The following is a 27,619-nucleotide window of genomic DNA, read 5'->3' as shown; positions in this document are numbered from 1 at the left end:
ATGTCACACAGCTTGTTCTGAGCACAGGCATCTCTTTGAACTCTCTCATTACACCCAGAGCCTTTTACACCAATAACTTATACCACTGAATATCTGTTATAAAAATATTTAACCAGAATATTTGTTTTTTATTACGGCCTGTTTTCCCTACTTAGCCACCCGACCTAGTATTGAGTCACTTGAGACAGGAATTATTGGCCTTGATAATTACACAACAAATTGTGGTTGCAAATTGTGGTTAATAATAAAGATGTCAGGTGGACAGATGTGTGATGAATGGGATTGCATAACTTCAGTTTAATGTTTTATTTCATTTTTCTTTAGAGATGTGCATTACTGCCATCTACAGTTATGTTTTAGAAATGTTACGTAATGACGCTACATCTGCGACGGCACGTATGACGCCTACCATGCACCAGCGTTGCGACTATGTTGTGATTCCGTGGTGCTGTCAATGCTGGAAGTTCAACGTTTTGGAATCAGATACATTATTGATCGCGTAACTTTATCCAAGGTTGATATTGTAATGTTTCTAAGTAACAAAAGACAAGTGTTACAATAGGTTGTAACTAATTCGCCTCGATATTAAGACGGGTGTATGCGCGAGACATGAGTGTCCATGTAGCTCAGCTAGTAGGATGAGTTGTCATCAGACTTCTGCAGCTGGGAGTGGGACCGAAGACTATTCTGTTCAACAGGAAAACGAACTAGAAGCGCTTGCATCCATTTTTGGAGATGATTTTCAGGATCTGCGGAATAACCGTCCATGGAAGGTAGGCCTACTTTCAACACAATTGTTTGATGAATAGAGTTCCTGATTGCTGACTTGCTAATGCAACGTGGTGTTGATTACACCAACAAGAATTCCTATATTTGTGTTCTGCTTTCTCCTCATTCAGATCAAAAGGCCACCCGAGGTATACCTGTGCCTGCGACCTAACGGACTAAGCAATGGGAAGGAAAGTTATGTGACAGTGGACTTGCAGGTCAAAATCCCACCAACGTACCCAGATGTGTGAGTATCATTAGATCAATCCATCGATGGAATGCATGTAATACAGTATATCTTGCCCTAGATTCAGATGTATAATGTTAGATATTTCCTAGTGTACACCGCTGGGGCCACGTGTAGTCAGGCCAGCTGTTGCTGTCTGATGAAATATAATAACAGCTGCCACCTCTGGCATTAGGAATACTGTGCCTGATTTGTACGTTCAATGTGTCTTTTGGTTTGCTACAATTGCCTAATCATTTCATCTGTCTGGAACAAAATGGTATATGTTTTTAAGCATTCATTCCTTTGTTTGTTTGGGAGACAGGCCTCCAGAGCTTGACTTGAAGAATGCCAAAGGTCTCTCCAATGACAACCTCCAGAACCTCCAGACAGAGCTCACTAAACTGGCTGCAGAGCGATGTGGGGAGGTGAGATAGACTTTTACAGGGCGGCAGACAGATGACAAACATCTCCACTGAACCCCTTGACACTACAATGATCATTTTGCTTTGGTCACATCTTTGTGGAAGTCTCAAAATGACATATTTTCTCCATCACCTCCCCCTCTCTTCCCCCAGGTGATGATCTATGAGCTTGCGGACCATGTCCAGGGGTTTCTGAGTGAACACAACAAGCGTCCGTCCAGCTCCTTCCATGAGGAGATGCTGAAGAACCAGCGGCTGCAGCAGGAGAGGCTAGCCCTGGAGGAGCAGGCGCGACTGGATCAATGCCGCAGGCAAGAGGAGCAGACGGTGAGGAGGACACACACACACACACACACACACCACACACACAAATGTACTATATCTTTAAACCCTTTCGCCTCTACAGAAATTTGAGATCATGGCTGAAATCCAAAGAAGAGAGGAGGAGAAACGAGAGGAGAAGAAGAGGAAAGAAATGGCCAAACAGGTGCCTTCATAATCTTCAAATGTTTACATTTAGCCAACTCACTTTTTTAGAAGATAACCAATACTTCTTATCCCTCTTTGGAAAAGTGACGGACTTTAGGTTTTTAGGATACTGATCATCAATTAATATAATATTGTTTGAAACCAAATTAATTAAAATCATGCTTGACTTGACCTACATATTCAAAATAAACCTCCATACAAAACAGAGCATGGAATGTAAACATATTCTGGCTTTGTGACTGCCCAGGAGCGCTTTGAGAGTTTGGACCAGCCGGCCGTAGAAAGTTGTTCTGTATTGGGCAGCTCACCTTGTTCCCCTGGGCCTCCACCTGAGCCCACTGAGCCCAGAAAAGGGGCCAACCACCGGAGACGAACCAACTCGAACACCCGCCACAGGCATGGACCAGCAACATACATTCCTAAGATATAGCTCTGTGCCTGAACTACACTGAGCTAACTCTGCATGTTGTTTTTGTTGTCACCAGACGGGACACATATAGCGAGGATAGCCAACGCTCACAGGAAGTGCTTCACTTCAGCAACAGTACCCTGGGGGACATCGTAGTGCATAGAGGGAAGTGCCTGGGTAAGCGATTATAATTTCCTGTAAATCTCTCTCATGTTGTTTTGTATTGTAGTTTACTGTACTGTCAGTGTTGAGTTGTGCGCCTCAGTATGCTATGTGTCTGTGTCTCTGGCAGGGGAGAGTGAGAGGCTTGGCCGTAATGTTTATAATGCGTTCGATGCTACCAACGGAGAGTTTGCTGTAGTATACGAGTGGATCCTACGCTGGAACAAGAAGATTGGCAAGTTCTTCACCAGTGAGGAAAACAGCAAGATTGACAGTTGTAAAAAGCAGGTGAGTAATTCCTTGCTGAGATCCTTCCCTGACATCAGATGCTATAGTCATAGATTTCAAGATATTGTAACACAGATGCCTACACACTAAGTAATACCCTCTATCAATTTCTTTATAGATCCATGGAGCGGAGAGTGAGCTGAACTCCCTGCTGAAGCTGGAGCACCCTAACCTGGTGCACTACCAGGCCCTGAGCTCCAGTGAGAGGGATGACTGCCTGGTGGTGGACCTGCTGGTGGAGTATGTCGGGGTCAGCAGCAGTCTGAGCCAGAGCCTGTCCAGCCAGACCGCCATCCCCCTGGAGCGCCTCCGCCTGCACACCACCCAGCTCCTGGCTGCCCTCGACTACCTCCACTCCAACTCTGTTGTCCACAAACAGCTGGGCGCCTCTAGTGTGCTGCTGGACCACCAGGGCAATGTGCGTCTCACAGACTACAGCCTCTCCAAGAGACTGGGTGACATCTGCAATGAGGACATCTTTGTGCAGGCCCGCGTGCGCTTCTGTGAAGACATGCTTCCCACCAAGGCTGGGAAGAAAGGGGATGTATGGAGCATGGGGCTTATGCTGCTGGCACTGAGCCAGGGGAAGGAGGTCAGGGAGTACCCTGTGTCTGTGCCCACCAGCCTGCCAGCTGACTTCCAGGACTTCCTTAACAGGTACGTCTGCCTGACAATAACCATCAACTCAGTTTGGCCAGACAGCTAGTCTCAGTGACAGCTAGACAGCCCAGTCTCAGCCACGTCTTCCATGCCTGGACCTTCTCACTTTTTTATGGTGGCAGTCAATTAAAACTAGTATTTTTCTGTGGTTAAATTAAAATGTGTTTTACAGATTATGACTCATTAGCACATGTTTTTTTGGATATCTAGCTAGATGATTTAGGAAACATGTCAGCTTTACTATTATTTTGATAGAAACCAGGCACACTGCACATACAGGTTCATTTGGATGTATTTAACTTTCCTGTGCCTTTTGGCCTATTGTCCTCCTATCATGGACAATGTGTTAATCAGGGTTAGGTTGTGTGGATGCAGAGTAACACAGTGTGGACCAGATATTGATGGCCACAGTGGGCCGTGCCAGGAATCCCCTACATTAATGTTTCCATGCGTAATGCAACGTTCACTGTGTGTGTCTGTGTGTGTGTGTGTGTGTGTGTGTGTGTGTGTGTGTGTGTGTGTGGTAGGTGTGTGTGCCTGGATGATGCTGACCGCTGGAACACCCAGCAGCTCTTGGACCACCCCTTCCTCAACCCTCCACTTCCAAAGACCCCTCTACAGTGCCAGGATGCTAGTCCAGAAGGTGACAACTTGTCTTTACAAAGTTCAGAACAGAGCCACTAGATATTTTCAGTCTTAAAGTCTATAAAGTTGTAAAAAAATTGTTACCCTTCAGAGTTCTGATTCACCATATAGAATCCTGACTGGTGTATTCTGTCCTCTCCCAGACAATGGGGATGACTTTGCGTCATCGGTCATCCCTCACAGTCACATCCTCAATGCCCCGTTCAGCACTGGGCTGCAGAGGCAGTTCTCACGCTACTTCAATGAGTTTGAAGAGCTACAGCTGCTGGGGAAAGGAGCTTTTGGTGCCGTTATCAAGGTAAACCATGTTTAACCTCTATGGGCTAGGTGGGACACGTCCCACCTACTCAACAGCCAGTGTAATCCCGTGGCGCGTTATTCAAATTCCTAAAAAATGCAAAAACTTCAATTTTTCAAACATATGACTATTTTACACCATTTTAAAGACAAGACTCTCGTTAATCTAACCACACTGTCCGATTTCAAAAAGGCTTTACAACGAAAGCAAAACATTAGATTATGTCAGCAGTGTACCCAGACAGAAATAATCAGACACCCATTTTTCAAGCTAGCATATAATGTCACATAAACCCAAACCACAGCTAAATGTAGCACTAACCTTTGATGATCTTCATCAGATGACAACCCTAGGACATTATGTTATACAATACATGCATGTTTTGTTAAATCAAGTTTATATTTATATCAAAAACCAGCTTTTTACATTAGCATGTGACTAGCATGTGACTAGCATTCCCACCGAACACTGCCGGTGAATTTACTAAATTACTCACGATAAACGTTCACAAAAAGCATAACAATTATTTTAAGAATTATAGATACAGAACTCCTCAATGCACTCCATATGTCCGATTTTAAAATAGCTTTTCGGTGAAAGCACATTTTGCAATATTCTCAGTAGATAGCCCGGCATCACAGGGCTAGCTATTTAGACACCCAGCAAGTTTACCACTCACCAAAGTCAGATTTACTATAAGAAAAATGTTATTACCTTTGCTGTCTTCGTCAGAATGCACTCCCAGGACTTCTACTTCAATAACAAATGTTGGTTTGGTCCAAAATAATCCATCGTTATATCCAAATAGCGGTGTTTTGTTCGTGCGTTCAAGACACTATCCGAAAGGGTAAATAAGGGTGACGAGCATGGCACAATTCGTGACAAAAAAATTCTAAATATTCCATTACCGTACTTCGAAGCATGTCAACCGCTGTTTAAAATCAATTTTTATGCCATTTTTCTCATAAAAAAGCGATAATATTCCGACCGGGAATCTGCGTTTAGGTAAACAGACAAAAGAAAATAAAGCATGGGGTCGACTCGGGCACGCGCCTAAGCCCATAGTACTCTGATCGGCCACTTGCCAAACGCGATAAAGTGTTTCAGCCAGAGGCTGCCTCGATATCGTTCAGCTTTTTCCCGGGCTCTGAGAGCCTATGGGAGCCGTAGGAAGTGTCACGTTATAGCAAAGATCCTCAGTCTTCAATAAAAAGAGCCAAGATGAAACACAACTTGTCAGACAGGCCACTTCCTGCATGGAATCTTCTCAGGTTTTGGCCTGCCATATGAGTTCTGTTATACTCACAGACACCATTCAAACAGTTTTAGAAACTTTAGGGTGTTTTCTATCCAAAGCCAATAATTATATGCATATTCTAGTTACTGGGCAGTAGTAGTAACCAGATTAAATCGGGTACGTTTTTTATCCGGCCGTGTCAATACTGCCCCCTAGCCCTAACAGGTTTTAATATAGCATAGCTGACAGTAGCTTTCATAGCCTTCCCCTTTTCTTTTAGTCCATGGTTATTGTTCACATAATGTTTGTATTCCCTTGTCTCCCCACCCATCTTTGTTTCTCTTTCTCTCTGTCCATAACGCTCTCTTTGTGTGCAGGTCCAGAACAAGTTGGATGGCTGTTACTATGCTGTGAAGCGTATCCAGGTGAACCCAGCCAGTAAGCAGTTCCGTAGGATCAAAGGTGAGGTGACGCTGCTCTCGCGCCTCAACCATGAGAACATCGTCCGCTACTACAACGCCTGGATCGAGAGGCACGAGACCCCCTCCACGGGGGTCCTGAGCTCAGACAGCTCCGAGCCCAAGAGCACAGCGGAGAAACTGCCCCAGGTCCGAGCCCCCTCTCTGCGACTCAACGAGCTGGGCTTCAGCATTCTTGACAACGTGGAGGACAACGCCCCTCCCCCCGCCCTGGCCAGCTCGGTGGAGTGGAGCACCTCCATCGAAAGGTCCTCTAGCGCCAAGTGTAGTGGCCACGAGACCAGCGATGAGGACGATGATGATGAAGAGGATGTCTTCTGTGCCTCGTTCCTGTGAGTTCCTCTGAGGGTACATCTGGTGCAGTGCCCTGTGCACTTGATATACTGAAATAAAATGCACTTTTTGATATTTGTTTTGTTTGCGTCTAGCCCATCAAACAGTGACTCAGAGAGTGACATCATTTTTGACAATGGGAATGGCAGCATATCTCAGGTTAGTGTTCACATTATTGCCATAGTGTGTGTTACTAGTGTGTACAATTTCACCAATTACATTCAATGTAATCTCCATTCCTTAGGAGGAGCCAAGCAAGGGAGTGGGGGGTGACACGATAGATAGCACAGACTCGGAGAGGCCACAGCTCATAGCACATTACCTTTACATCCAGGTAAGGCTCAGTTCACTAGCACTTAACTAATATCACAGTAGAGGGCACTGTTTTATGTCTGATATCTAACCCAGGGGTTCTCAAACATTTTGGGCCGTGACAGAAAATGAATCAGGGACCCCCTCATAATCAGAACACAGCTTATATATATGTATGTATGTATTATTATTTTTAAAAACAATTGTTGATCTGGCTGTGGACACCCTGATCTAACCTGTGTTCTCTCCTCCCTCCAGATGGAATACTGTGAAAAAAGCACTTTGCGAGACACCATTGACCAGGGCCTCCATCAGGACAACAGTCGCCTGTGGAGGTTCTTCAGGGAGATCCTGGATGGCCTGGCCTACATCCACGAACAGGTCTGTCTGCAAAGCCCCATCTCCCCTAATCAATGTCCCCTTCAGAGTGCACTGTAGGGTTCAATGTCTGCTTCAGGGTGTGGAACAGAGATGTCATATTAAGATCATAGAGTTGGAGAAGAGTGGAGAGAGAGAGGGTACTGTCCTGTCACATTCGATTAAGAAGGAGGAAGTCCAGGACAGTCGCTGTTTGTGACTATGTTGTTCCACTCCAAGAATCTGCTAAATCTTCAGATCCCAATGTCAAAGAAAGGTTTTGCTAGGTTCATGGTGGGACATTGATATGGGATATCATTTGTGCTGTACGAAGTGTTTTGAAATGTGTTTGATGCAAAACGGTGTTTTAAAGGATCCTCTTCTCGTTTTTTCAAACGCTCAAATGTTCTGGCATACATGTTGCTTCCTACCTCTACACCAAGAAGCCAAGCTGTCACAGCACGGCCCAGAACAACAATGATTACGCGTATGACATGCTTCCAGCCATGGTTCCAATTAGCACTAATTGATCACCTCCCCATCACCCTTCCAACAGGGGATGATTCATCGAGACCTCAAGCCTGTCAACATTTTCTTGGACTCTCAGGACCATGTGAAAATTGGAGACTTTGGCCTGGCCACAGACCATCCTGCTAATGTGGTATGCCTTAATGTCCTCAGCTTCGCTGTCTCCTGGTGATAGAGATGAATGAACTGATACCTTGAAGTTCATGTTGAGGTCTATAAGTGGAATTTTGACACTGTATCAAGTTGATGTATTTCTTGTGTTTTCTGTCTTAATGTCAGAATTGTAATGTGTTATTTCCTTCTCTGCAAACCCAAATAAGTCAAGAATCAACAAATATTTGGTTTTGACTGTACATTTAATCTCCTCATAGGCTGCAGCAGGTAAACTGGATATTGAGGAGAGTGGCTCTGTTCTGATTCTCAAATCGGACCCAACAGGTACTGAGAAGCAACATCCTTCCACATCAAACTGCCCCAAGTGTTTCAGGCTTTGTGACTCTGTTAAGCTCATATTTTCTACCTTGTTATTTCTGAACAGGGAATATGACTGGTATGGTTGGTACTGCCTTGTATGTCAGTCCAGAGGTGCAAGGAAATACTAAAGCCACTTACAACCAGGTAAGAAATACAAAACGAATGGAACAAGCACCAAAGTCAATTCAGAAGAACAAAATAAAGAGGCATTGTCTCAGTACAATCATTCATCAAAGATCTCAAAAGAAGTCTCAAAAGAATTATACTATCTTATAATGACTTTTTAAGGCCCTTGACTCCTGGGTGGAGCACAGACTAATGTCCTCCGTCATTTTAGGCAGTTCAAGGTTTTCCCAACGGTGTTACTGTGTTCTCACTAGGAAATATATCATTCTGAATGGACTGTATGAACCTGATGTAAAGGGGAGAGGGTTCAACCCGTGATCTGTGTTTCTCCTCAGAAAGTGGATCTGTTTAGCTTGGGTATCATCCTGTTTGAGATGTCCTACCGGCCCATGACCACCGGATCTGAACGCATCTCAGTCCTGAGCCAGCTGCGCATGGTGAGTCTGTCCAGCAAAGGGAACACAGATAGGTGTGGGGGGGGGGGTGCACGGGAAGGGTCTCAATCACTCATCTCTGATCACTGTCCCATTACTCTGTCATTCCACTCTGCAGGAGGACATCCACTTCCCTGAAGACTTCCCTGAGTGTAAGAGTGGAATGCAGGTGACTAAGGACATATTCAATTCATGTTACACAAGTTATACTCTCAGCTCTGTGAATTTTTGTGAAGCTATGTATAAAGTAGAAGTAGTTCACATTATAGTCCGACGACGGGAAGTTTAATGAAACCAAACTGAGTGACATTACACAGTATGGGCCGATTGACTGATCCTTAGCCCTGTGTCTATCTCAGAGGAAGGTGATTGGCTGGCTGTTGAACCATGACCCGGCCCTGCGTCCCACGGCCCAGGAGCTCTTGAAGAGTGATCTGCTGCCCCCGCCCCAGATGGAGGAGTCAGAGCTCCACGAGGTCCTGCAGCACACCATGGCTAACGTCAATGGCAAGGCCTACCGCACTATGGTCAACCAGCTGTTCTCCCAGAACACCTCCCCTGTCATGGACTACACCTACGATGTCGACCTCCACAAGGTACTAGGCTGCTGCTCTGGCCAACACACTGACACATTGGACCAGACCCCTCAAACCTGACCTAGCCACACAAACACAACACAAAGCCAACCAGACGTTAAAGCTTGGGTACGATTATTCTGTCTGCCATTTCATAGAGCCTCAAACCACTGTTTGTGACACAAGTATTGGAGAATTTGTCTTGAATGCTCAGAATAGAATGGTCCAAAGTGGGAAGAACTACCCATCTCCTCCTGTAGGTGTCACTGTAGACACAGTAATGATGCTGGTCCTGTGTTCTGCTACAGCTCTCCTGTCATCTGTTCCACATAATGCTGGGATTGTTTAAGCTTTAATCGATGCCTTTTGATTCATAACAGACTGCGTTTGTTTTGTTTTGCTGCAGGGTAGTTTTAATTTCAACAGTGCTAAATTGCAACAGTATGTGTACGAAACAATTACCAGGATCTTCAAGAAACACGGTGAGTCCGGACTTTTTTGTCCCATTTTAAGAGCTGAAGTCTTGTTTACTCTCTTGTGCAAACGACTTGACCCATTCCACTCTAACTCGCTGTTATGAAGACCTCACTGGGGGCCTTGACTTAAACATCTGCTCCCATATATACTGTTGTCTCTAGTGACTATAATTCTTAGCAGATGTTTGGTTATATATATACATGTTATAGACCTTTATACAGCTGCGATTCTTTATTTGAGTTGTTTATTCAGTTTCTATATTATCTGCTTCATCCAGATATATATTATGAAATATAAGAAGTAGATACTGTACATGGCTGAATTTGAACTTCCATATTGTGTTTGAGGTTATATTTTTATGTACATTAAACTTATTAACATACATTAAACATAGTGTTTCTGTGGCTGTCTGTCCAGGGGCTGTGCGTCTCCAGACCCCCCTGCTGCTCCCCAGGAATAGGAAGTTGTATGAGGGCAGTGAGCTGGCCTGCTTGATGGACCACAGCGGTATGCTTGTCACCCTGCCCTACGACCTCCGGGTGAGCATCAAGAAGCAGGAAGTACTACACCGTTAACTAGCCCTCAGTGATCGTGGCACGCAATCAGAATGGACTAGAGCCAGGATAACCTCAGGACAACCCTGGAACATCCTAGGGACTAACTGTCTGTTTCCACATAGGGATTTATTGTAGTCTTGCATGCACTGTTTATTGAGTCTCTCTTTTGTCTCCATTTCAGATGGCATTCGCAAGATTTGTGGCCAGAAATAATATTACCAATTTCAAGAGGTAAACCTCAAAGTCCGGAGTCAATCACTGAATTCTTGAGTCTATGCATGTTCAGTCTTTGCATGTCATCCGAGCATGTGTTTATATCCAGCATAATGTAACGGGTGTGTGTGTGTGTGTGCGCAGGTGGAGCATCGAGCGTGTGTTCCGGCCCAGGAAGCCAGACAGGGCTCACCCCAGGGAGCTGCTGGAGTGTGCCTTTGATGTCATTGTCCCTGTCACCAACAGCCTGCTGCCTGACGCTGAGACCATCTTCACCATCTCAGAGATTATCCAGGAGTTTAGTGTCCTGCAGGTACAAGTACTGGACCACTTCCTGTCTGGCTCACTCCTTTCACCATGTTACTACCCCTGTCACAGTCTAGTTCAGGTCACAGACCGTACTGTCCTTCCCTTATAGCAGGTCACAGACCTGTTCACTCCCTGGACACTACACAGGGATTTTTCTGCCATTGAAATTCTTGGGTGGGAAAAATGCTTTCAGTGTAAACGTAAACGACTAAAACCAGATATAAAGAATGTAGAAAGGATAAATGACCTATATAATCTTTGAGAACTAACAATCACCAAAATATAATCTAGGCAGTCAGGGAGAATTGAAAATTCTTAAAAACTATTTACTAGTATAGTTAGAACACAGCCATTGCAAAATGCATAGAATTGCAGGAAATTTGCTTTAAAACTTAAAAATCTTCTCTCAGCTCCATGGCAGAATATGTAAAATTACACCAAATTTGTTTTAAAACTGCAACATTTCTTCTCGGTTGCATGGCAAAATGTGTATTATTGCATGAAATTGGCTTTAAAACGGCATAAAGTGTATCTTAGCTCCATGAACAAATTTGTAGAATTGTAGGAAATTGGCTTATAAAAGCAAAAATGTCTCTACAACATCAAGATGGGGCCCTCTAAAATGTTCTCTAAAATTCAGCCAGGCCGACCGCAACCCCTGCCACGCTCACCACCTAAGCACCGTTTTGATCCAGAAAAAACCCGGGTACAGTAGGCCCAGTTCACTCAGCATGAGCCCAGTCCACCCCAGCCCTGCTCTGTTACAGCCAGAGGATCACCATGGCTCCAAGCCTCTCTAAAAGGCCCTCTCCCTGATTGCACCATTTACTGTATATTCCCTCTCTTTGTGTGAGAAAGCTGTTAAGAATGTGTGAGTCACTGAATGAGAGAGCAGCAGCCAGCCTCTGTGGCTATTTCATTGAGCAGTCCTCCTACAGTAGTGGTTTAGGGATGACCGGTCCTCCTACAGTAGTGGTTTAGGGATGAGAAGTTCTCCCACCGTAGTGGTTTAGGGATGAACGGTCCTCCTACAGTAGTGGTTTAGGGATGAATGGTCCTCCTACAGTAGTGGTTTAGGGATGAGAAGTCCTCCTACAGTAGGGCTTTAGGGATGAACGGTCCTCCTACAGTAGTGGTTTAGGGATGAACGGTCCTCCTACAGTAGTGGTTTAGGGATGAGTGGTCCTCCTACAGTAGTGGTTTAGGGATGATCGGTCCTCCTACAGTAGTGGTTTAGGGATGAATGGTCCTCCTACAGTAGGGCTTTAGGGATGAACGGTCCTCCTACAGTAGTGGTTTAGGGATGAGAAGTCCTCCTACAGTAGTGGTTTATGGATGAGAAGTCCTCCTACAGTAGTGGTTTAGGGATGAACGGTCCTCCTACAGTAGTGGTTTAGGTATGAACGGTCCTCCTACAGTAGTGGTTTAGGGATGAGAAGTCCTCCTACAGTAGTGGTTTAGGGATGAGAGGTCCTCCTACAGTAGTGGTTTAGGGATGAACGGTCCTCCTACAGAAGTGGTTTAGGGATGAGAAGTCCTCCTACAGTAGTGGTTTAGGGATGAACGGTCCTCCTACAGTAGTGGTTTAGGGATGAACGGTCCTCCTACAGTAGTGGTTTAGGGATGAACGGTCCTCCTACAGTAGTGGTTTAGGGATGAACGGTCCTCCTACAGTAGTGGTTTAGGGATGAACGGTCCTCCTACAGTAGTGGTTTAGGGATGATCGGTCCTCCTACAGTAGTGGTTTAGGGATGAACGGTCCTCCTACAGTAGTGGTTTAGGGATGAACGGTCCTCCTACAGTAGTGGTTTAGGGATGAACGGTCCTCCTACAGTAGTGGTTTAGGGATGAGAAGTCCTCCTACAGTAGTGGTTTAGGGATGAGAAGTCCTCCTACAGTAGTGGTTTATGGATGAGAAGTCCTCCTACAGTAGTGGTTTAGGGATGAACGGTCCTCCTACAGTAGTGGTTTAGGTATGAACGGTTCTCCTACAGTAGTGGTTTAGGGATGAGAAGTCCTCCTACAGTAGTGGTTTAGGGATGAGAGGTCCTCCTACAGTAGTGGTTTAGGGATGAACGGTCCTCCTACAGTAGTGGTTTAGGGATGAACGGTCCTCCTACAGTAGTGGTTTAGGGATGAGAGGTCCTCCTACAGTAGTGGTTTAGGGATGAACGGTCCTCCTACAGTAGTGGTTTAGGGATGAACGGTCCTCCTACAGTAGTGGTTTAGGGATGAACGGTCCTCCTACAGTAGTGGTTTAGGGATGAACGGTCCTCCTACAGTAGTGGTTTAGGGATGATCGGTCCTCCTACAGTAGGGGTTTAGGGATGAACGGTCCTCCTACAGTAGGGGTTTAGGGATGAACGGTCCTCCTACAGTAGTGGTTTAGGGATGAACGGTCCTCCTACAGTAGTGGTTTAGGGAGGAACGGTCCTCCTACAGTAGTGGTTTAGGGATGAACGGTCCTCCTACAGTAGTGGTTTAGGGATGAACGGTCCTCCTACAGTAGTGGTTTAGGGATGAACGGTCCTCCTACAGTAGTGGTTTAGGGATGATCGGTCCTCCTACAGTAGTGGTTTAGGGATGATCGGTCCTCCTACAGTAGTGGTTTAGGGATGAACGGTCCTCCTACAGTAGGGGTTTAGGGATGATCGGTCCTCCTACAGTAGGGGTTTAGGGATGATCGGTCCTCCTACAGTAGGGGTTTAGGGATGAACGGGCCTCCTACAGTCGGGGTTTATGGATGAGGATTGTATTTGTGCTCAGGTGTAATGGTGTATTGGTTGTGTGGTGTTAGGAGAGGAACTATCACATCTACCTGAACCACACCAGTCTGCTGAAGGCCATCCTGCTACACAGCGGAGTCCCAGAGGACAAGCTGAGCCACGCCTCCAGTATCCTTTGTGAAGCCATGGTTAGTACTCCGCCCACCGCACTTGGGCAAATGAAACATACACCATGCATGCATAGATTGTGTCGTAGAAGTTTTGTCCATAACATCTTTGTTCTACCACTGGAACTATAAAATGGTATCCTGTCTCTGTTCATAGAGTGAAAAGCTGACTAGGCGAGAGGTGGAGGCCAAGTTCTGTAACCTCTCTCTGTCCAACAACAGTGTAAGTATCTACTGTTGCTTCTGGTGTTTTATGACATGTCTGGTGAAATCATCAGTATGTCCACTTTGACACTGCTCAGATACTGGTCAGCTTTTCTTCAACATTGCCTTGCTCTCAGCTACAGATACTGTATTTTCTCTCTCTGTTCAGATCTGTGTCTGATGTTGTCTGTCTTGCCCTGCCAGTTGCAGACGCTGTATAAATACATAGAGCAAAAGGGAGACCTTCGGGACCTGGTCCCCCTCATCACCTCTCTGACCAAACAGAAGACTGCCGTTACCCAGCTGGCCAAGCAGGGCCTCAGAGACCTGGAGGAGCTCACTGGTCTGCTCAGGAGACTGGGCGTCAAGCTGCAGGTACTGCTACTCCCTCTCTCTCTCCATCTTGATTGTTACCCCAGGTGTATGAAGTGCATGGAGAGAATGGTATTGAAATGTGTTTTGTTGTTGAGTGATTGATTGATTGATTCTCTCTCGTGTGTGTGTGTGTGTGTGTGTGTGTGTGTGTGTGTGTGTGTGTGTGTGTCTTTTAGGTGGTGGTCAACCTGGGTCTGGTATATAAAGTGCAGCACCATTGTGGGGTCATCTTCCAGTTTGTGGCCTTCATCAAGAAACGCAGACGCACCGTGCCAGACATCGTGGCTGCAGGAGGGAGATATGACCACCTGGTAATGCCCCCATCCTACCCATGCCGCCAACAGATTATGTCCCAACTTCGGTCCTTGGAAGTGTTGAACTATCAGGGTTTCTGGTTCTCTTCCTGTAGATCCTTGAGTTCCGTGGCCCAGCGTCCTCTGCTCCTGTCCCCTCGGCAGTAGGGGCCAGTGTGGCTCTGGACAAGGTCTGTGCTGCCCTGGCCAACATGGAGGAGCCGGTGAGAACACTTCATCAGTGATAATGACCCACAGACACAGAAGGTCATATTTGAGGATGGCTTATTACTTTCAGCCTCCATTGAAGTTATCTGTTATTATCCTGCCTCTAAAATGTAGCAGTTTTGGGAAAGGCTCTACTGTATATTTCTATACTGTAGAATGACAGTTGATGGGTTTACCTCTGAACCCTCTGTAATCAAATCAACTGAATTTGTGTTGAGCTCTATGTGTGTGTGCATGTTTAAACCTAACTCCCTGTCTCCTAGCCCTCTATCAGTTTGTGTGATGTGCTGGTGGTGCCTGTAGGCCACACCTCTATGGGCAGGGCCATTAATGTGATCCAGAAGCTGTGGACAGCAGGGGTCTCTGCTGACATCGTCTATGATGTGTCACAGGTAAGTGATGAGCAGCATGTAGTGCCTTCTGCTGTGACAATACCTAACCAACAGGGGGCAACACCTTTATTCTATTCTACCCCACATGGACAGGGGGTCCAAACTGCCCAAGTTATTTACCTTGACAGTGTTTGGACCTGTAAACACTCAGGGGAATGGGATCCATTTTGAGGTTACTTGTATAAGCCTGTTAGTGTAGCACGTTTAAGAAATACGATGAAATACTACTCTGTTACTGTATAGAGTTTTCTACGCAGTTTTTATTTTCAGCTTGTAGTTGAAGTCTGTTGACCAACTTTATCCTGAGAAGAGTTTCAATGTGTTCCAGTGTACTTGTTGTCATCCTGTTGCATGTGGGTGGTGTAGTGTGACTGATGTTCTGGTGCCATGCCTCGTCCCATTCTTCATGTTTATGTGACAGCCTGATCTCAGGCCAGGAAGCTGTATGTCACTACTGCTGTGTGTCTTTCTCTGGCTGGCCCCCACAACCTGGCGTTAGCGGGCAGCTGACAGCTCTCCTCTCTCTCTTTCGTTGAAAAGTTCCCTCTTGTTCTCTTCTTTTATCCTCTTTTCCTCTGTTTACCTCACCCTTTTCTCCCTTGTCCTCTCCATCATTCCTTCCACCCACTCCAGTGTCCTCCCTCTCTTCTCTACTTTTCATTTGATCTCTTCTTTTTCTGTCTCTGTGACTCTCTATAACGTCACTGATTGCCCAACTCCATCCCCCTGAGCCCCAAGCAGCAATTAAAAGCTTTGCTTTGTCTGAGCTCACGCTGCTCTGCTGGAGAGGAACAACATGTCACTCCAAGTTGTTAGGGATGCCTGCCTTATGGACCAGCCAGCCAGCTGGGGGGAGGGGGTAGTGTGAGAGACAACATCCAGTGTTCAGAGTTTATTAAGTGCTGAGATTCTCCCCTCCTAACACCTTTCACATGCACTGTTTTTACTAGCCAAATCTCCAGTAAATTATAATTTATGGTCCGGAGATGGTTCCTTTTAGCTTTTCTAGCCAAATATGGTGAACCCAATCTGAGGTCACCTGGGAGGCATATGGCCGAAAGCTGGTCGACCTTCAGGCATCCACAGTGGCAGAGCTATAGCCTCGGCAGTCTCGGAGAGAGAGCTGCTGTGAGGAAGCTGGTGGGGAGAGAGAAGCAGAGAGGTGATATACAGTACAGGGATTGTTCCTCAGCAGAGTCCGTCTGCTGCTCTGTTCTGACTCAGCATTGCCTGCCAGTTGAAACCTGTCTGTATTTGATTAGGATAAATCAGCTCTGCTGCTTACACACAGCCACGGGTGAGTGCACTACCCGGACAGGACCAGGTTTGTGCAATGGGCAGAGTTGCTCTCCGTTCCAAGTTAAACTTGGTTCTCCGCCACTCTGGAGGAATTTATGAGGCACAAGTGAAGCGTTCCCCCATCACGCATTTCATTTTCCAGGCTTTATGCTGCCGTGGCCCAGTGGTACCTCTTCCACCCCTGCTCTCTCTCTTTCTCCCACCACATCACTTGCTCTGATCTCAGTGTAAAATGGGGGAGTTTTCTGCTTTTATTATTACATTCCTGCCGTGTTGTCCAACACGTACGGCACACACTCTCCGTTTGCACAGGAACTGATGAGTCATAGGAAAGCCACTGAAGCCTGCCCGAACCCAGCTTTCAGCACACCACTAAACCACCAGGACTGCTTACAACTCTTACTCTTAAACAGACAGCCCACTTTGATAAATACGCCACAAACTAACTTTCCCATAACCCCACTGTCATATTACAGGAGAAACATGGAGTTGAGGGAGAGCTTATCCTAAAACTAATTCACTGTATAGTGTTGAAGGGGTCCACTTGCTCACTGTAACCACTTAACTTTGAAGCCCACTGTTACCACAACCCCTATAGCAGGGATCATCAACTAGATTCAGCTGCAGGCCAATTTCTTTCTTGAGCGGATGGTTGGGGGGCTGGAACATAATTCCAAATCATTTGTAGACTGCAAATTGACCACAAGAAGCCCAAATAGATGTAATATTTGACTAAAACAATCATTTCAAACCTTGATTACATTTGTATACGATCTATCTATTAAGCGTGGAAATACTTGGGAACAGATTTCCCAAATTAAAATCACTTGAAGCTGATTTCCTGGTGTTTTTTATGTCCAACAATGAAAAATTATACTTTTTGGGGGGGGGGGGGCTCGGAGAATTTTGGGGACCAAATAAAACCCTCCGCTGGCCCAATTCTGCCCACAGGCCACCAGTTGGGGAACCCTGCCCAATAGCAAGTACATGCATGTCACAATTCACCAAAACCATACAGTTGGTCAATCCACATATAGTAGTAGTAACAGTAAATGTTAATCTGGGTCTAGAAATAGGTTGCAGGATCTGGAGCCCGTTGGGACATCATCTTCTTGGGAGCAGTACCATATACGGCTATTACAAAGTAGTGTTTTCTTCCCCTCTGGATCTGACTGTGTTGTGTTCAGTCCCAGGAGACTCTGCTGGAGCACTGCAGACAGGCTGGCATCACCTGCATGGCCCTGGTCTCAGACAAGGAGGGGAACTACATCAAGGTAATAATATTAACTATTCATTTACTTAAAGCTTGTCCAGATGCTCAAAGCTTTGAGGGCAAACGGGGTGGTGAAAATCAATATTAGGAAGGTGTTCCTAATGTTTGGTATACTCAGTGTATATGGTATTGATATGAATTCCCTAAAATTTGAGAATTTGGAGTGAAAGTGTGTTTTGGAAGCAGGTCTGATTCCCCTCCCTATCCCCTGTGTGTCCCCAGGTCAAGTCCTTTGAGAAGGAAAGGCAGTCAGAGAAGAGGATTCCAGAGTCTGACCTTGTGGATCACATTGTTCAGAAATGTCGGACCAAATTCTATGAGGAGAAAAATGTCAGGTGACAACACGGTTTACTAACCCACGCACAAACTCTGTTCTAGACTTCCAGTGAAGTTGGAGCTAGAGACTGACACAGCGGTGTTGTTTGTCTCTCTTCCAACAGGGAAATCTCTGAGACTGTCTCTCTTCAGAACTCCAAGGGATCACTCGTTAGTACCTCAGGTACAGTTAAACAGCCTCTTGACCCTGTGTCCATGGATGACCCCCATTACCTTTGACAGAGAGCAGAGCAGTAATTATGGTCCTCTGGTTTCCTATGAACCTCCTTTGTTCTGGGTTTAAGTCCCTACATGGTGGCCGAGCTTTGTTAAATGGATAATCAAAGAGCGATGGTGAACTGCAAAGTGCATTAGTGGTAGTGTTACATTTCTCACCACCTCTGGCTCAGATGTACAGTAGATATAAACCTTAATACAACACACTGGACTTATTAGTCTGGCTAACAATGATGGCTTCTCAGTCGACTGGTGTCTGTGGGTGGTGGTGGGAGAAGGCTGTAACAGCTCTGACATATTGCCATGGTCTCATTAGGATTGTGTGTGTGTGGTGTGATCTGACAGGATCATCAGAGCAGCACGGGAGCAGTGCCTCTAGTAACATAAATGTGAACCTCCTCACCCCGGAGAAGGTGTCCTCTAGCACCAGACGACGCTTTGAGACCCAGGTCTGTCAATCAATCACACCTGTCACTCACACCTTTCCTGGAGTAGGCTATAACAGACAGAAAGACATACACAACAGACAGACGGACCGAGCCAAGCCCAGTCATGCAGCCGATCACGAGACCGGGACAACCTCGCCGCCTCTCTCCCTCTCTGGCTGTGCTTCCCAGCTCTGTGTCACTGTAGCGTTCGTCACAGTCAGACAACACGCCGCCTTTTACACGCCGCCAGCCCAGGCATAAACCCCATTGGCTCGCGTAGAGATGGATTGCATGTGAGGATGAAGTGGCTTTTGTTTTCCAGTTTCATTGTGTTCATGGGAGCAATTACTCTTTTCCCCCCCCCCCTCTCTCTCTCTCTCTCTCTCTCTCTCTCTCTCTCGCTCTCGCTCTCTCGCTCTCTCTCTTTGTTCAGATACAAACCAGATTGCAGAATCTAGGTAGCAATTTACAGAACAAGAGCAATGACATCGAAGTTCTGGCTGTAAGTCATTTTCTGTTTTCCCACCTCTACACCTTATCTGTTGAATCCATGTGTGAAATGAGGACAGATGTTGGCTGATCAGTTGGACTAGTGGTTTTCCCCTCTGTTTTTCTCTGCACTGCAGAGGGGTTTACAGAGCTCTCCTGGAGGTAGATGGCTACAAAATGATTCCAGTTGCTCCAAAACAGAAAACAGAAGGAGAGAGCATGTCATTTGGAGCTAAATTGCTAGCATATTTTGTTTATTTGTGGTTTTGTAGTCAATTTGAAAGGAGATATTCACAGAGTAAATTATACAGTGTATTATTTACTGATACGACATAGTCCAAATACATTTGTCATTCCATATGTTTGTGAGGATCAGAGGGTTAGAGGTTAGATGCTGGAGTGTGAGGTATTGAAGCATAACAGACATATTCACCTTGATGCCGGTATGTATTTACTCAGAGCTAGAAGTCTGCTTCCAGGTTACATCAGCAGTAATGCTACCCGTCTGTCATAGGTAATACCCCTAACTAAAGAAAAAGGCAATTTAACCAAAATATAAAACGCATAGATTGAAAATCAGCACTGACAGTTCTATGATTTCCTGCCAAGTACATTTTACAGTAGTGCACTCAGTGGTGGTGAGCGCAGCGTGAATCAAATCAAATTTATTTATATAGCCCTTCTTACATCAGCTGATATCACAAAGTGCTGTACAGAAACCCAGCCTAAAACCCCAAACAGCAAGCAATGCAGGGGTAGAAGCACGGTGGTGGTGAGAGCACCGTGAATGAGTTACAGTGGTGGTGAGAGCACCGTGAATGAGTTACAGTGGTGGTGAGAGCACCGTGAATGAGTTACAGTGGTGGTGAGAGCACCGTGAATGAGTTACAGTGGTGGTGAGAGCACCGTGAATGAGTTACAGTGGTGGTGAGAGCACCGTGAATGAGTTACAGTGGTGGTGAGAGCACTGTGAATGAGTTACAGTGGTGGTGAGAGCACCGTGAATGAGGAATAATGAACAAAGTCAATGTTCTGCTCTGACTAAATTGCTACAGCACAGTGTGCAAATGATCTTCATGACCTTGAGCTGAGGGAACTGAACCTTCTGTTTTGTGCGATTGTGGAATGTTTCTTGAATATCTATAGCTAATATTTGAGTGCTGTGTCTGAGGTCACATATACTTCCTAAGGAAAGGGACAGCGTGGTATGTACAGTGTGGTCTGGGATTACATGGTGAGATACAGTAACATCCGTTGTGTTAGTGGAGTCTAACGCACCTTCCTTTGTTGTTCCGTCACAGGTGGACCTGACAAAAGAAACCCTCATCAACTTCCTGTCTTTGGAGGTCTGTACCCAGCTCTGCTTATCATGACCTCTGTCTGCACAACCAATAAAGTACATCTTGGCAGGATGGAGTAGGGGAGGGAAGGAAGAGAGGTCAGGCCTTCGGAGAGGAAAGATAAGGGAGTCCTGACTTCTTTAGCTCTGTCTGGGGAGGGGAGTAAACACCACAGAGTTACCCAACTATCAGCTGGGACAAGGTGTGAACACTCACATTCCAAACTCCTGGCTGCAGCGCCTGCCAAACCAAGCAGAAACCCCTAGCTTTCATTAAAAAAAGAGAATGTAAATGATATGGTGTTAAACATAATAAAGATTTAAAAAATGCTCCGAACATAAGCTTATGTTAGCAGACAAAGCGTAGAATGAATGGCAACTTTATACAGTTCCCCTCTCACATCATACATGGCTTTGTGATTGAGTGTCAGAGAAAACAACTTACAATACACAGTGTGCATGCCCAGACCCACAGGAAACCCTGCATCACACTGACTAATTACCCCACAGAGCATTGAGGGCCTGAGACTCTAAACTATCCTAGCAGTTTTACTGAACAGCCAGTCTCAACAGGCAAAAATATACAATGTTTAAAATCCACAACCCGCAGATCTATCTTTGATATTTCCCCCCCGTTAACTGCAGATGGTGGAGTCTCCGACACGGTAACTTCAAATACAATAACAACCGTGTTTGTTTGATCACAGTGGCTATGTTGAATATCTGATTGCTCTCTCTCTCTTTGCCACTTCTCTCTCTGTAGTTTGATGGAGATGAGCCGTTCGATATCAGTGTTAAACATCTGCTGTCGCGTCTCCCCAAGCAGCGCTACCTCAAGTCCATCTGCGAGGAGATCCACCGCTTCAAAATCATGAAAAGGTGCGTAGTTGTACCTGTGGTTACTGGGCTGTTTTGAACAGCGTATGGGTGTCTCAGGGCAGGCGAGCCCAGCCAGAGTGTGAGAGCAGGGCAGTATACCCCATCGCCTCACCCCTGTGTGCTCCCAGGGCCTGACTCAGGCCCAACTCGCCTTTTTATTAAAAATCATGAAACCTGAGGAAAATGGTAGAGATCATTAAAGGCCCTTTAAAAACCAGACTTCCTTTTATGACCAGCAAACACCAGAAAACCCCCACCCACACCCCAGGTGTGTGGATGTCAGTCAACTCTTCAAACAAATCAGGTCAGAGATATCTATAGTCTCTAAAACACCTCCTCAGATGATCAGGTCAGAGATATCTATAGTCTCTAAAACACCTCCTCAGATGATCAGGTCAGAGATATCTATAGTCTCTAAAACACCTCCTCAGATGATCAGGTCAGAGATATCTATAGTCTCTAAAACACCTCCTCAGATGATCAGGTCAGAGATATCTATAGTCTCTAAAACAACTCCTCAGATGATCAGGTCAGAGATATCTATAGTCTCTAAAACACCTCCTCAGATGATCAGGTCAGAGATATCTATAGTCTCTAAAACACCTCCTCGGATGATCAGGTCAGAGATATCTATAGTCTCTAAAACACCACCTCAGATGATCAGATTTCCATTTGGAATCTGGGGGAAGGATTTGGACTGTTTGTCTGTCTATTGTCTGGTTGTTTCCACTGTGAGTGACACCTAGAGTCCTGGGCCATAGGCCAGGTCACAGGCAGGGCTAAAGCCCCACTGCATGCTGTCTACAGGAGCCTGGGCTAATACCAGCCTCACTGCCTATAGCCCTGCTCAAAGACTCGGCTAAACTCTATTTTTTTTTGCGCTGCCTAGCTTTATTTGGATTCTCAGAACAAGGAGCCTATGTAGGATTTGATGGATGTTCTCTTTCATGAATGGGGATAATGTAGGAGAAAGCTAGAGCCTCTTTCTCTGGTTCCATCTGGGCTCTTCGTAGACTGTCCAGAGCAGTTGGTTTTAATTTCCTGTGTGTACTGTGTGTCTCATTCACCGTTAAGGGAAAAGTGTTTACTGACAAATTAATGTCATTTGGGCTCGATAACAATGGAGATATTCACAGTGGGTGTTTTTGTGTTTGTTTTGGCTGAAACTAGCGCACAGAGAAGACCAGATGAGTGGGCCAAAGGCCACAGTAGTCAACAGTTACTTGGCTGCACTGTGCCTATAAACTACCCATAGGGCCCCACAGTCATTGAGCTGCCCCAGTCTTACAGCTACAGCCACTATTTCATGTACTTCAAAACAGACTAGCTGCCCCCCAGGTCATCTGAAATGCCCTGTAAAATAATGGAAAGCTAGGGCCAATAATGATCAAGGTGACAATGAATAGAAATAGTCCAATTAGGCTGTTTTTACACAATGAACTGGCCAGTTAAACAGCTAAACAGACTTTACCTGGTGTGGTAGACTTACACAAGAAAACAGTTATAGGTTATTGTCTGTTTTTGATGTCCATAGCAAGTGTTATACATTCCCTTTGCATATGGAAACATCAACAGTCTGCTAGTGGACACACGGTGGGGTTGTTTTGGACATGCATTTAAATGTCAAGTTTTTGACTTGACGAGTGTGTTGTCTTTGCAGGGTTGCTGTGGTGGTTTTGTACAGCTACAGGGATGATTACTACAAGATTCTTCTGTAAAACCGAAGATGTTTCTGCCCAGGACAAGCTCCAAGCTGCTCCCAGCACAACGGGCTTCCTGTGCTTTTCAATTTACTGAAACAGTATCTGTTTGAAGAGGTTGACAGCTTTATTCTGTGACTTTTTCCTTTTCAGAGTGAACCCAAATTCAAAAGTAAACTTTTACTATGTTGAAATGTAATCCAGGTACAATCAGCTGTTACCCTGAAGCTCACAGCATTGTGTTACTCCCTACCACAAGACAGTTCCTAATCTTACTGTACCTGCCTTAATGGAACAGCTCATATACATTCTGAGGAGGAAGGGGTTTTTGATTGCAGATAACGTTTCCAAATTAATGTCCAATTCCATATTTTTTAAGTGACATGATTAATAATGGCAATAAATCACATTTTCCCTCAGTTTGTGGTTCTCTTCTTTGAGAAAACAGCAGTCTGCGAAAACAATGAATGTGTTCATAAAACAGCTCAAACCTTGGATTTAGCTGAGAAACTTGATAATTAGCTGTGGACTGTGGATATTCTATTACTGAGAGATATATAGGGTGTTTGACTAGTACTCTGAATTCCCCCAAATTTTCCTGTTGAATGTGACGGTATTGAAAAGCCGTTGTGACCACACTAATAATTGGTTTAACCGTTATGCTGTAAGAAGCTAATCTTTGGAAGAAATCTCCTTAAATGGTTGATTTCTTGTGTTTTCTGACAAATCTTCACTTCCTCATCTTGAGCTTTACTGTGACGGACAAGTCAAACGGAATTCTTCCGGTTGTCTGTTCAAGCCTTCCTGGCTCAGTATTTTTCTGTCTGGTTTTATGAAGCCCCGAGTGTGAGACTGAGCGCTGGCCGCTGGCCGCTGCATTCCCCACTCACGCCTCATCCGTATAGTCCTGTGGGCTGTGAGAAACACCAAACACACATCCCTGGTCTTCCATATTTGCTAACACAACACGGATAAGGAGAGCAGAGCAACTATGCTTAAGAGAAAGGACACTTTTTAAAGCCTTTGGGAAACTAAGTGAGAGAGGATTTTTTTTATTTAACCTTTATTTAACTAGACAAGTCAGTTAAGAACAAATGCTTATTTACAATGACGGCCTACCCCGGCCAAACTCGGACAACGCTGGGCCAATTGTGCACCACCCTATGGGACTCCCAATCACAGCCGGATGTGATACAGCCTGGATTCGAACCAAGGACTGTAGTGACGGCTCTTGCACTGAGATGCAGTGCCTTAGACCGCTGCACCACTTGGGAGCCCAGGAAGCAGATCCCCTTTGGCAGCACTGGGCAACAGTAGATAAAGGAACAGATGTCACATCTAACCATGCTATGATATGTTACCTCTTTTGAACCCAACTGTTGCTAAGTTGATATTTATTCATATGGATATTTATTTTATTTGTAGGGATTTCCAGTCTTTTTAAAAGCACGAGGCATCAGCCTGCTCCGTCACACTTTGCATTGCAAACATGATATCACCATGAGAATGTCACAAGCACTGAAATGTCTTCCCAAATGTTAAATGTAAAGGTCATTTTTGTTCACACATTTTGTTTTTCAAAATAAGTATAAATGTTACAGTTCAACAGCAAAGAAAAATGTATTTACAGTTTGCAACAATAAAATAAATAAGCTTGAAAAACAAAGCAGATAGAAATGGTAAATTGCTTACAATATCTAAAATGTACAGCAGCTTTGGCTACCAAGTTCATTTGCCAAAAACACATGTCATTAACTCAAACTATACTTTAGTATTAATAAATAAAGCTATGTGAAAAAATAAATAAGGTACTCTTCTGTCCTACTTTTATCTACCTTTTTTACACATAGGAAAAACGAATAACTTTTACAGGTCTCCTCATCCCTTCATTTAAACCACATGGTTGTGATTCAAACAGACCCAAATCTACTGAATTACTTTTGAAACTCTTCAATAGAAATCTATATTTGTCTCCACACAGTTTTGGCATCACAATGATCTTTGTATCGAGAGACTGGCAATGTAACGATGAAATCAGATCCAAAGATTTCCTATTAAACCCCAGTCTGTTTTGTAATGCTCCGAAGCACATCTATTTCACTAGGTTGATCAGATTGTTAAATAAGCCTATAATTTGCTGCACCATTATGTTTACTGAAGTGATTCATCATCTCCATGTGTTAAATATACCCATCAAATCCCTGATTAGGCCTTTATCCCGCCAGGAATCTCACCCACAGCTTTTTAAAACACTGGATCCTAACAAAAGTGCTACATTTTATGAACGTGCGCTGATGTTGGAATGTACCATTATTTGCATTTCATAGCAGAGTCTCCTTGAGACCCTTGCCCCAGTTCATTGTAATATGTTATAAACTGGGGGAATGGGGAGACCTTCAGTCAGGTTACCTGGGCATGGAATACGCGGCACAACAAATTGCACCAAAATTGGACTAGCATACGTCATTACAGGAGAAACAATGAAATATGAAAAACATTAAGGCTATAAAATAAAGGCTACTAATGTATATGTTAACATTCTCTGGAAACAGTAGCTCATGTTTACGCACAGCTGTAAATGAAGTTATATAAGTGAGGCTTATTGTATGTTGACATTCCTCATGAGTAACTCCAGAAAGTCTGGAATTGCTTCTGTAGTTTCCTGTAACGAGTCCTCTTATCTGCAAGCTATAAAATAACAGTCTGGATTAGTACTAATCCACCTAATCTTGAAGTCCATTCCCATTTCTAGATGAAGTCCAGCCAATGGGATGATTCCTTCTGAAGGGAGTTATTGAGTACAGAAGGATGAAGGACCATATTGTACTACAGACAGACACACTGGCTTCACAGCTGAGGCAGAATACATTCACACAGTGTTCCCTCTCCCAGGGTGGTTGGTTGTTTTTAGAATGGAATGATTTTGGTCATCACCTTTGAGGCAGACAGAAACCACTACAGTAAGTGGGAATAGAAGAGTGTCATTCCTTTGCATAGATGGGGAATGTTTAGTCTGGCATTTACAATGTTTTAATCTTGCCACCATGGAGACTTCCATAACAAAAACGAGGCTTGACCAAGAAAAACACTACAACTATTACACATAGAAATATATTTTTAAAGAAAAGCTAAGATGGAAACCACACGTTCTAAAGCAGGAGTTTGGGTTTCTTTTTTTTGTGGGCCATAGTCTGCTTGGTTCTGATGCTGCTCAAAGTCATTGACTGGGGAGAGGAGCGAGTCATGGAACTAGCCATTCATCTGATAATGGACTTACCCTCCCATCCAATATTGATTACAACTGGAAGACCAGCTAAATTGGCATCACTAAAACAATTGTTGATGGATTGCGGTGCTGCGCTGCGGCACATAGAAAACAGAAAACTAGAGACCCTCGACTAGAACCCAAACCCCTGTCCTAAAGCTGTTATATTCCTCCTATTAGTTTCATGTTCTAGTTCCAGAGGAGGCGAGAAGCGATGATGATCATGTTCATATTTCAGAGCTCTCTCTGTCTGACTAGTAGCCTCTATGGCTGACTAGTAGCCTCTCTGGCTGACTAGTAGCCTCTCTGGCTGACTAGTAGCCTCTCTGGCTGACTGTCACTCTGTCTGTGGTGAACTGTATGGCAAAGTCCCATAACGGCCACATCCTCCTGCCTCCCCAGTCTCTCCTCACTGCACCAGCAGTATGATAAAGCAACGGGCAGTTGCATGCATTGTTGTGGATCGATCACCATGAAAATGTGAGAAAGAGAGAAGAGGAGGTGCTTGGTAGCCCTTTGGGCAGCGTAGAGTTTGGGGGTCTGGTGAACGGGGGTTGGTGTTTAGGGGAAGGGGGGTCTAGCGCTGTCCCCTGCCCTGGCCCGTACTCAGCTTGGCCCGGGGGATGAGCATCCTCTCCCCACATGGTGAGCTCATCTCTGGGGAGAAGTTGATGCCACAGTCATTCTTCACGCTCTGGAACTTGTTCTCCTTTGAAGGTTCCATGTACACCACCGAGTTCTTATTCACATGCTTCTTCAGGATCACAGTCTAGGAAAGGAGGAAAGGAAAAATGTTAATATCAATTACTTTACTTTCACACAACAGGTTTTGTCAGCTATATTGATTAAATCCTACTGCTTTGTGTTATCATGTCTAGATTGGACGGAAGAGAGTTTTTCGGAAACCATGTGACGAATTACGATTTTCTGTGCTGCTCTAGTCTCATTTCATGGGGGTGTTGTAAAACGATCACATTTTATGATAAACTTGACACAGTTCAAAGTGCTCCTTCAGAATGAAGTGCTGGAAAAATACATTAATCCCTACTTTATGACACCCTGAACATGAATTGTAGCAGGAGCTGGAAGATCAAGGAAAACCCACGACCCACCCACAGATTAGATCCTAAAACAACGGCCCACCCGCCCCACTATGGTGCTATGATTTAGCACCATAGTGGTGTGAGTTTGGGCAGCAACCCCATACCAACAGCAAAAAAATTAAGTAA

At 44.9% G+C, this 27,619-nt stretch overlaps 2 protein-coding genes across 3 annotated transcripts in view; one reads left to right on the top strand and one right to left on the bottom strand.

The window, feature by feature from the left end:
* The first annotated feature begins 383 nt into the window (after nucleotides 1–383).
* eif2ak4 (eukaryotic translation initiation factor 2 alpha kinase 4) lies at nucleotides 384–23,544 on the top strand. The gene is made up of 39 exons (XM_014173926.3): nucleotides 384–773; nucleotides 900–1,015; nucleotides 1,320–1,422; nucleotides 1,573–1,746; nucleotides 1,826–1,906; nucleotides 2,156–2,304; nucleotides 2,394–2,494; nucleotides 2,610–2,767; nucleotides 2,886–3,424; nucleotides 3,955–4,070; nucleotides 4,216–4,370; nucleotides 5,985–6,418; nucleotides 6,515–6,578; nucleotides 6,664–6,753; nucleotides 6,990–7,112; nucleotides 7,645–7,749; nucleotides 7,988–8,054; nucleotides 8,155–8,234; nucleotides 8,552–8,653; nucleotides 8,769–8,819; nucleotides 9,010–9,246; nucleotides 9,632–9,707; nucleotides 10,120–10,241; nucleotides 10,441–10,490; nucleotides 10,617–10,785; nucleotides 13,579–13,695; nucleotides 13,832–13,897; nucleotides 14,083–14,253; nucleotides 14,430–14,564; nucleotides 14,663–14,770; nucleotides 15,038–15,166; nucleotides 17,653–17,739; nucleotides 17,961–18,073; nucleotides 18,179–18,237; nucleotides 18,636–18,739; nucleotides 19,152–19,220; nucleotides 20,509–20,553; nucleotides 21,310–21,425; nucleotides 23,086–23,544. The coding sequence occupies exons 1-39, from the start codon at nucleotides 639–641 to the stop codon at nucleotides 23,141–23,143; spliced, it is 4,974 nt and encodes a 1,657-aa protein (XP_014029401.1). The 5' UTR covers nucleotides 384–638; the 3' UTR covers nucleotides 23,144–23,544.
* A 958-nt stretch (nucleotides 23,545–24,502) lies between these two features.
* Nucleotides 24,503–27,619, bottom strand: part of LOC106586563 (cysteine-rich motor neuron 1 protein-like) — a 48,542-nt gene continuing 45,425 nt past the window's right edge. For both annotated transcript variants that reach the window (XM_014174117.3, XM_014174031.3), the window contains exon 15: nucleotides 24,503–27,159. In XM_014174117.3, coding sequence (XP_014029592.2) covers nucleotides 26,968–27,159 — 192 coding nt within the window. In that variant the 3' untranslated portion in view covers nucleotides 24,503–26,967. The remainder of the gene's footprint in view (nucleotides 27,160–27,619) is intronic.

The sequence above is a fragment of the Salmo salar genome, chromosome 01 (genome assembly GCF_965601325.2).
Source record: "Salmo salar chromosome 01, fSalSal1, whole genome shotgun sequence".
Classification (NCBI taxonomy): Eukaryota; Metazoa; Chordata; class Actinopteri; order Salmoniformes; family Salmonidae; genus Salmo; species Salmo salar.
This window is presented reverse-complemented; position numbering and strand designations above follow the sequence as displayed.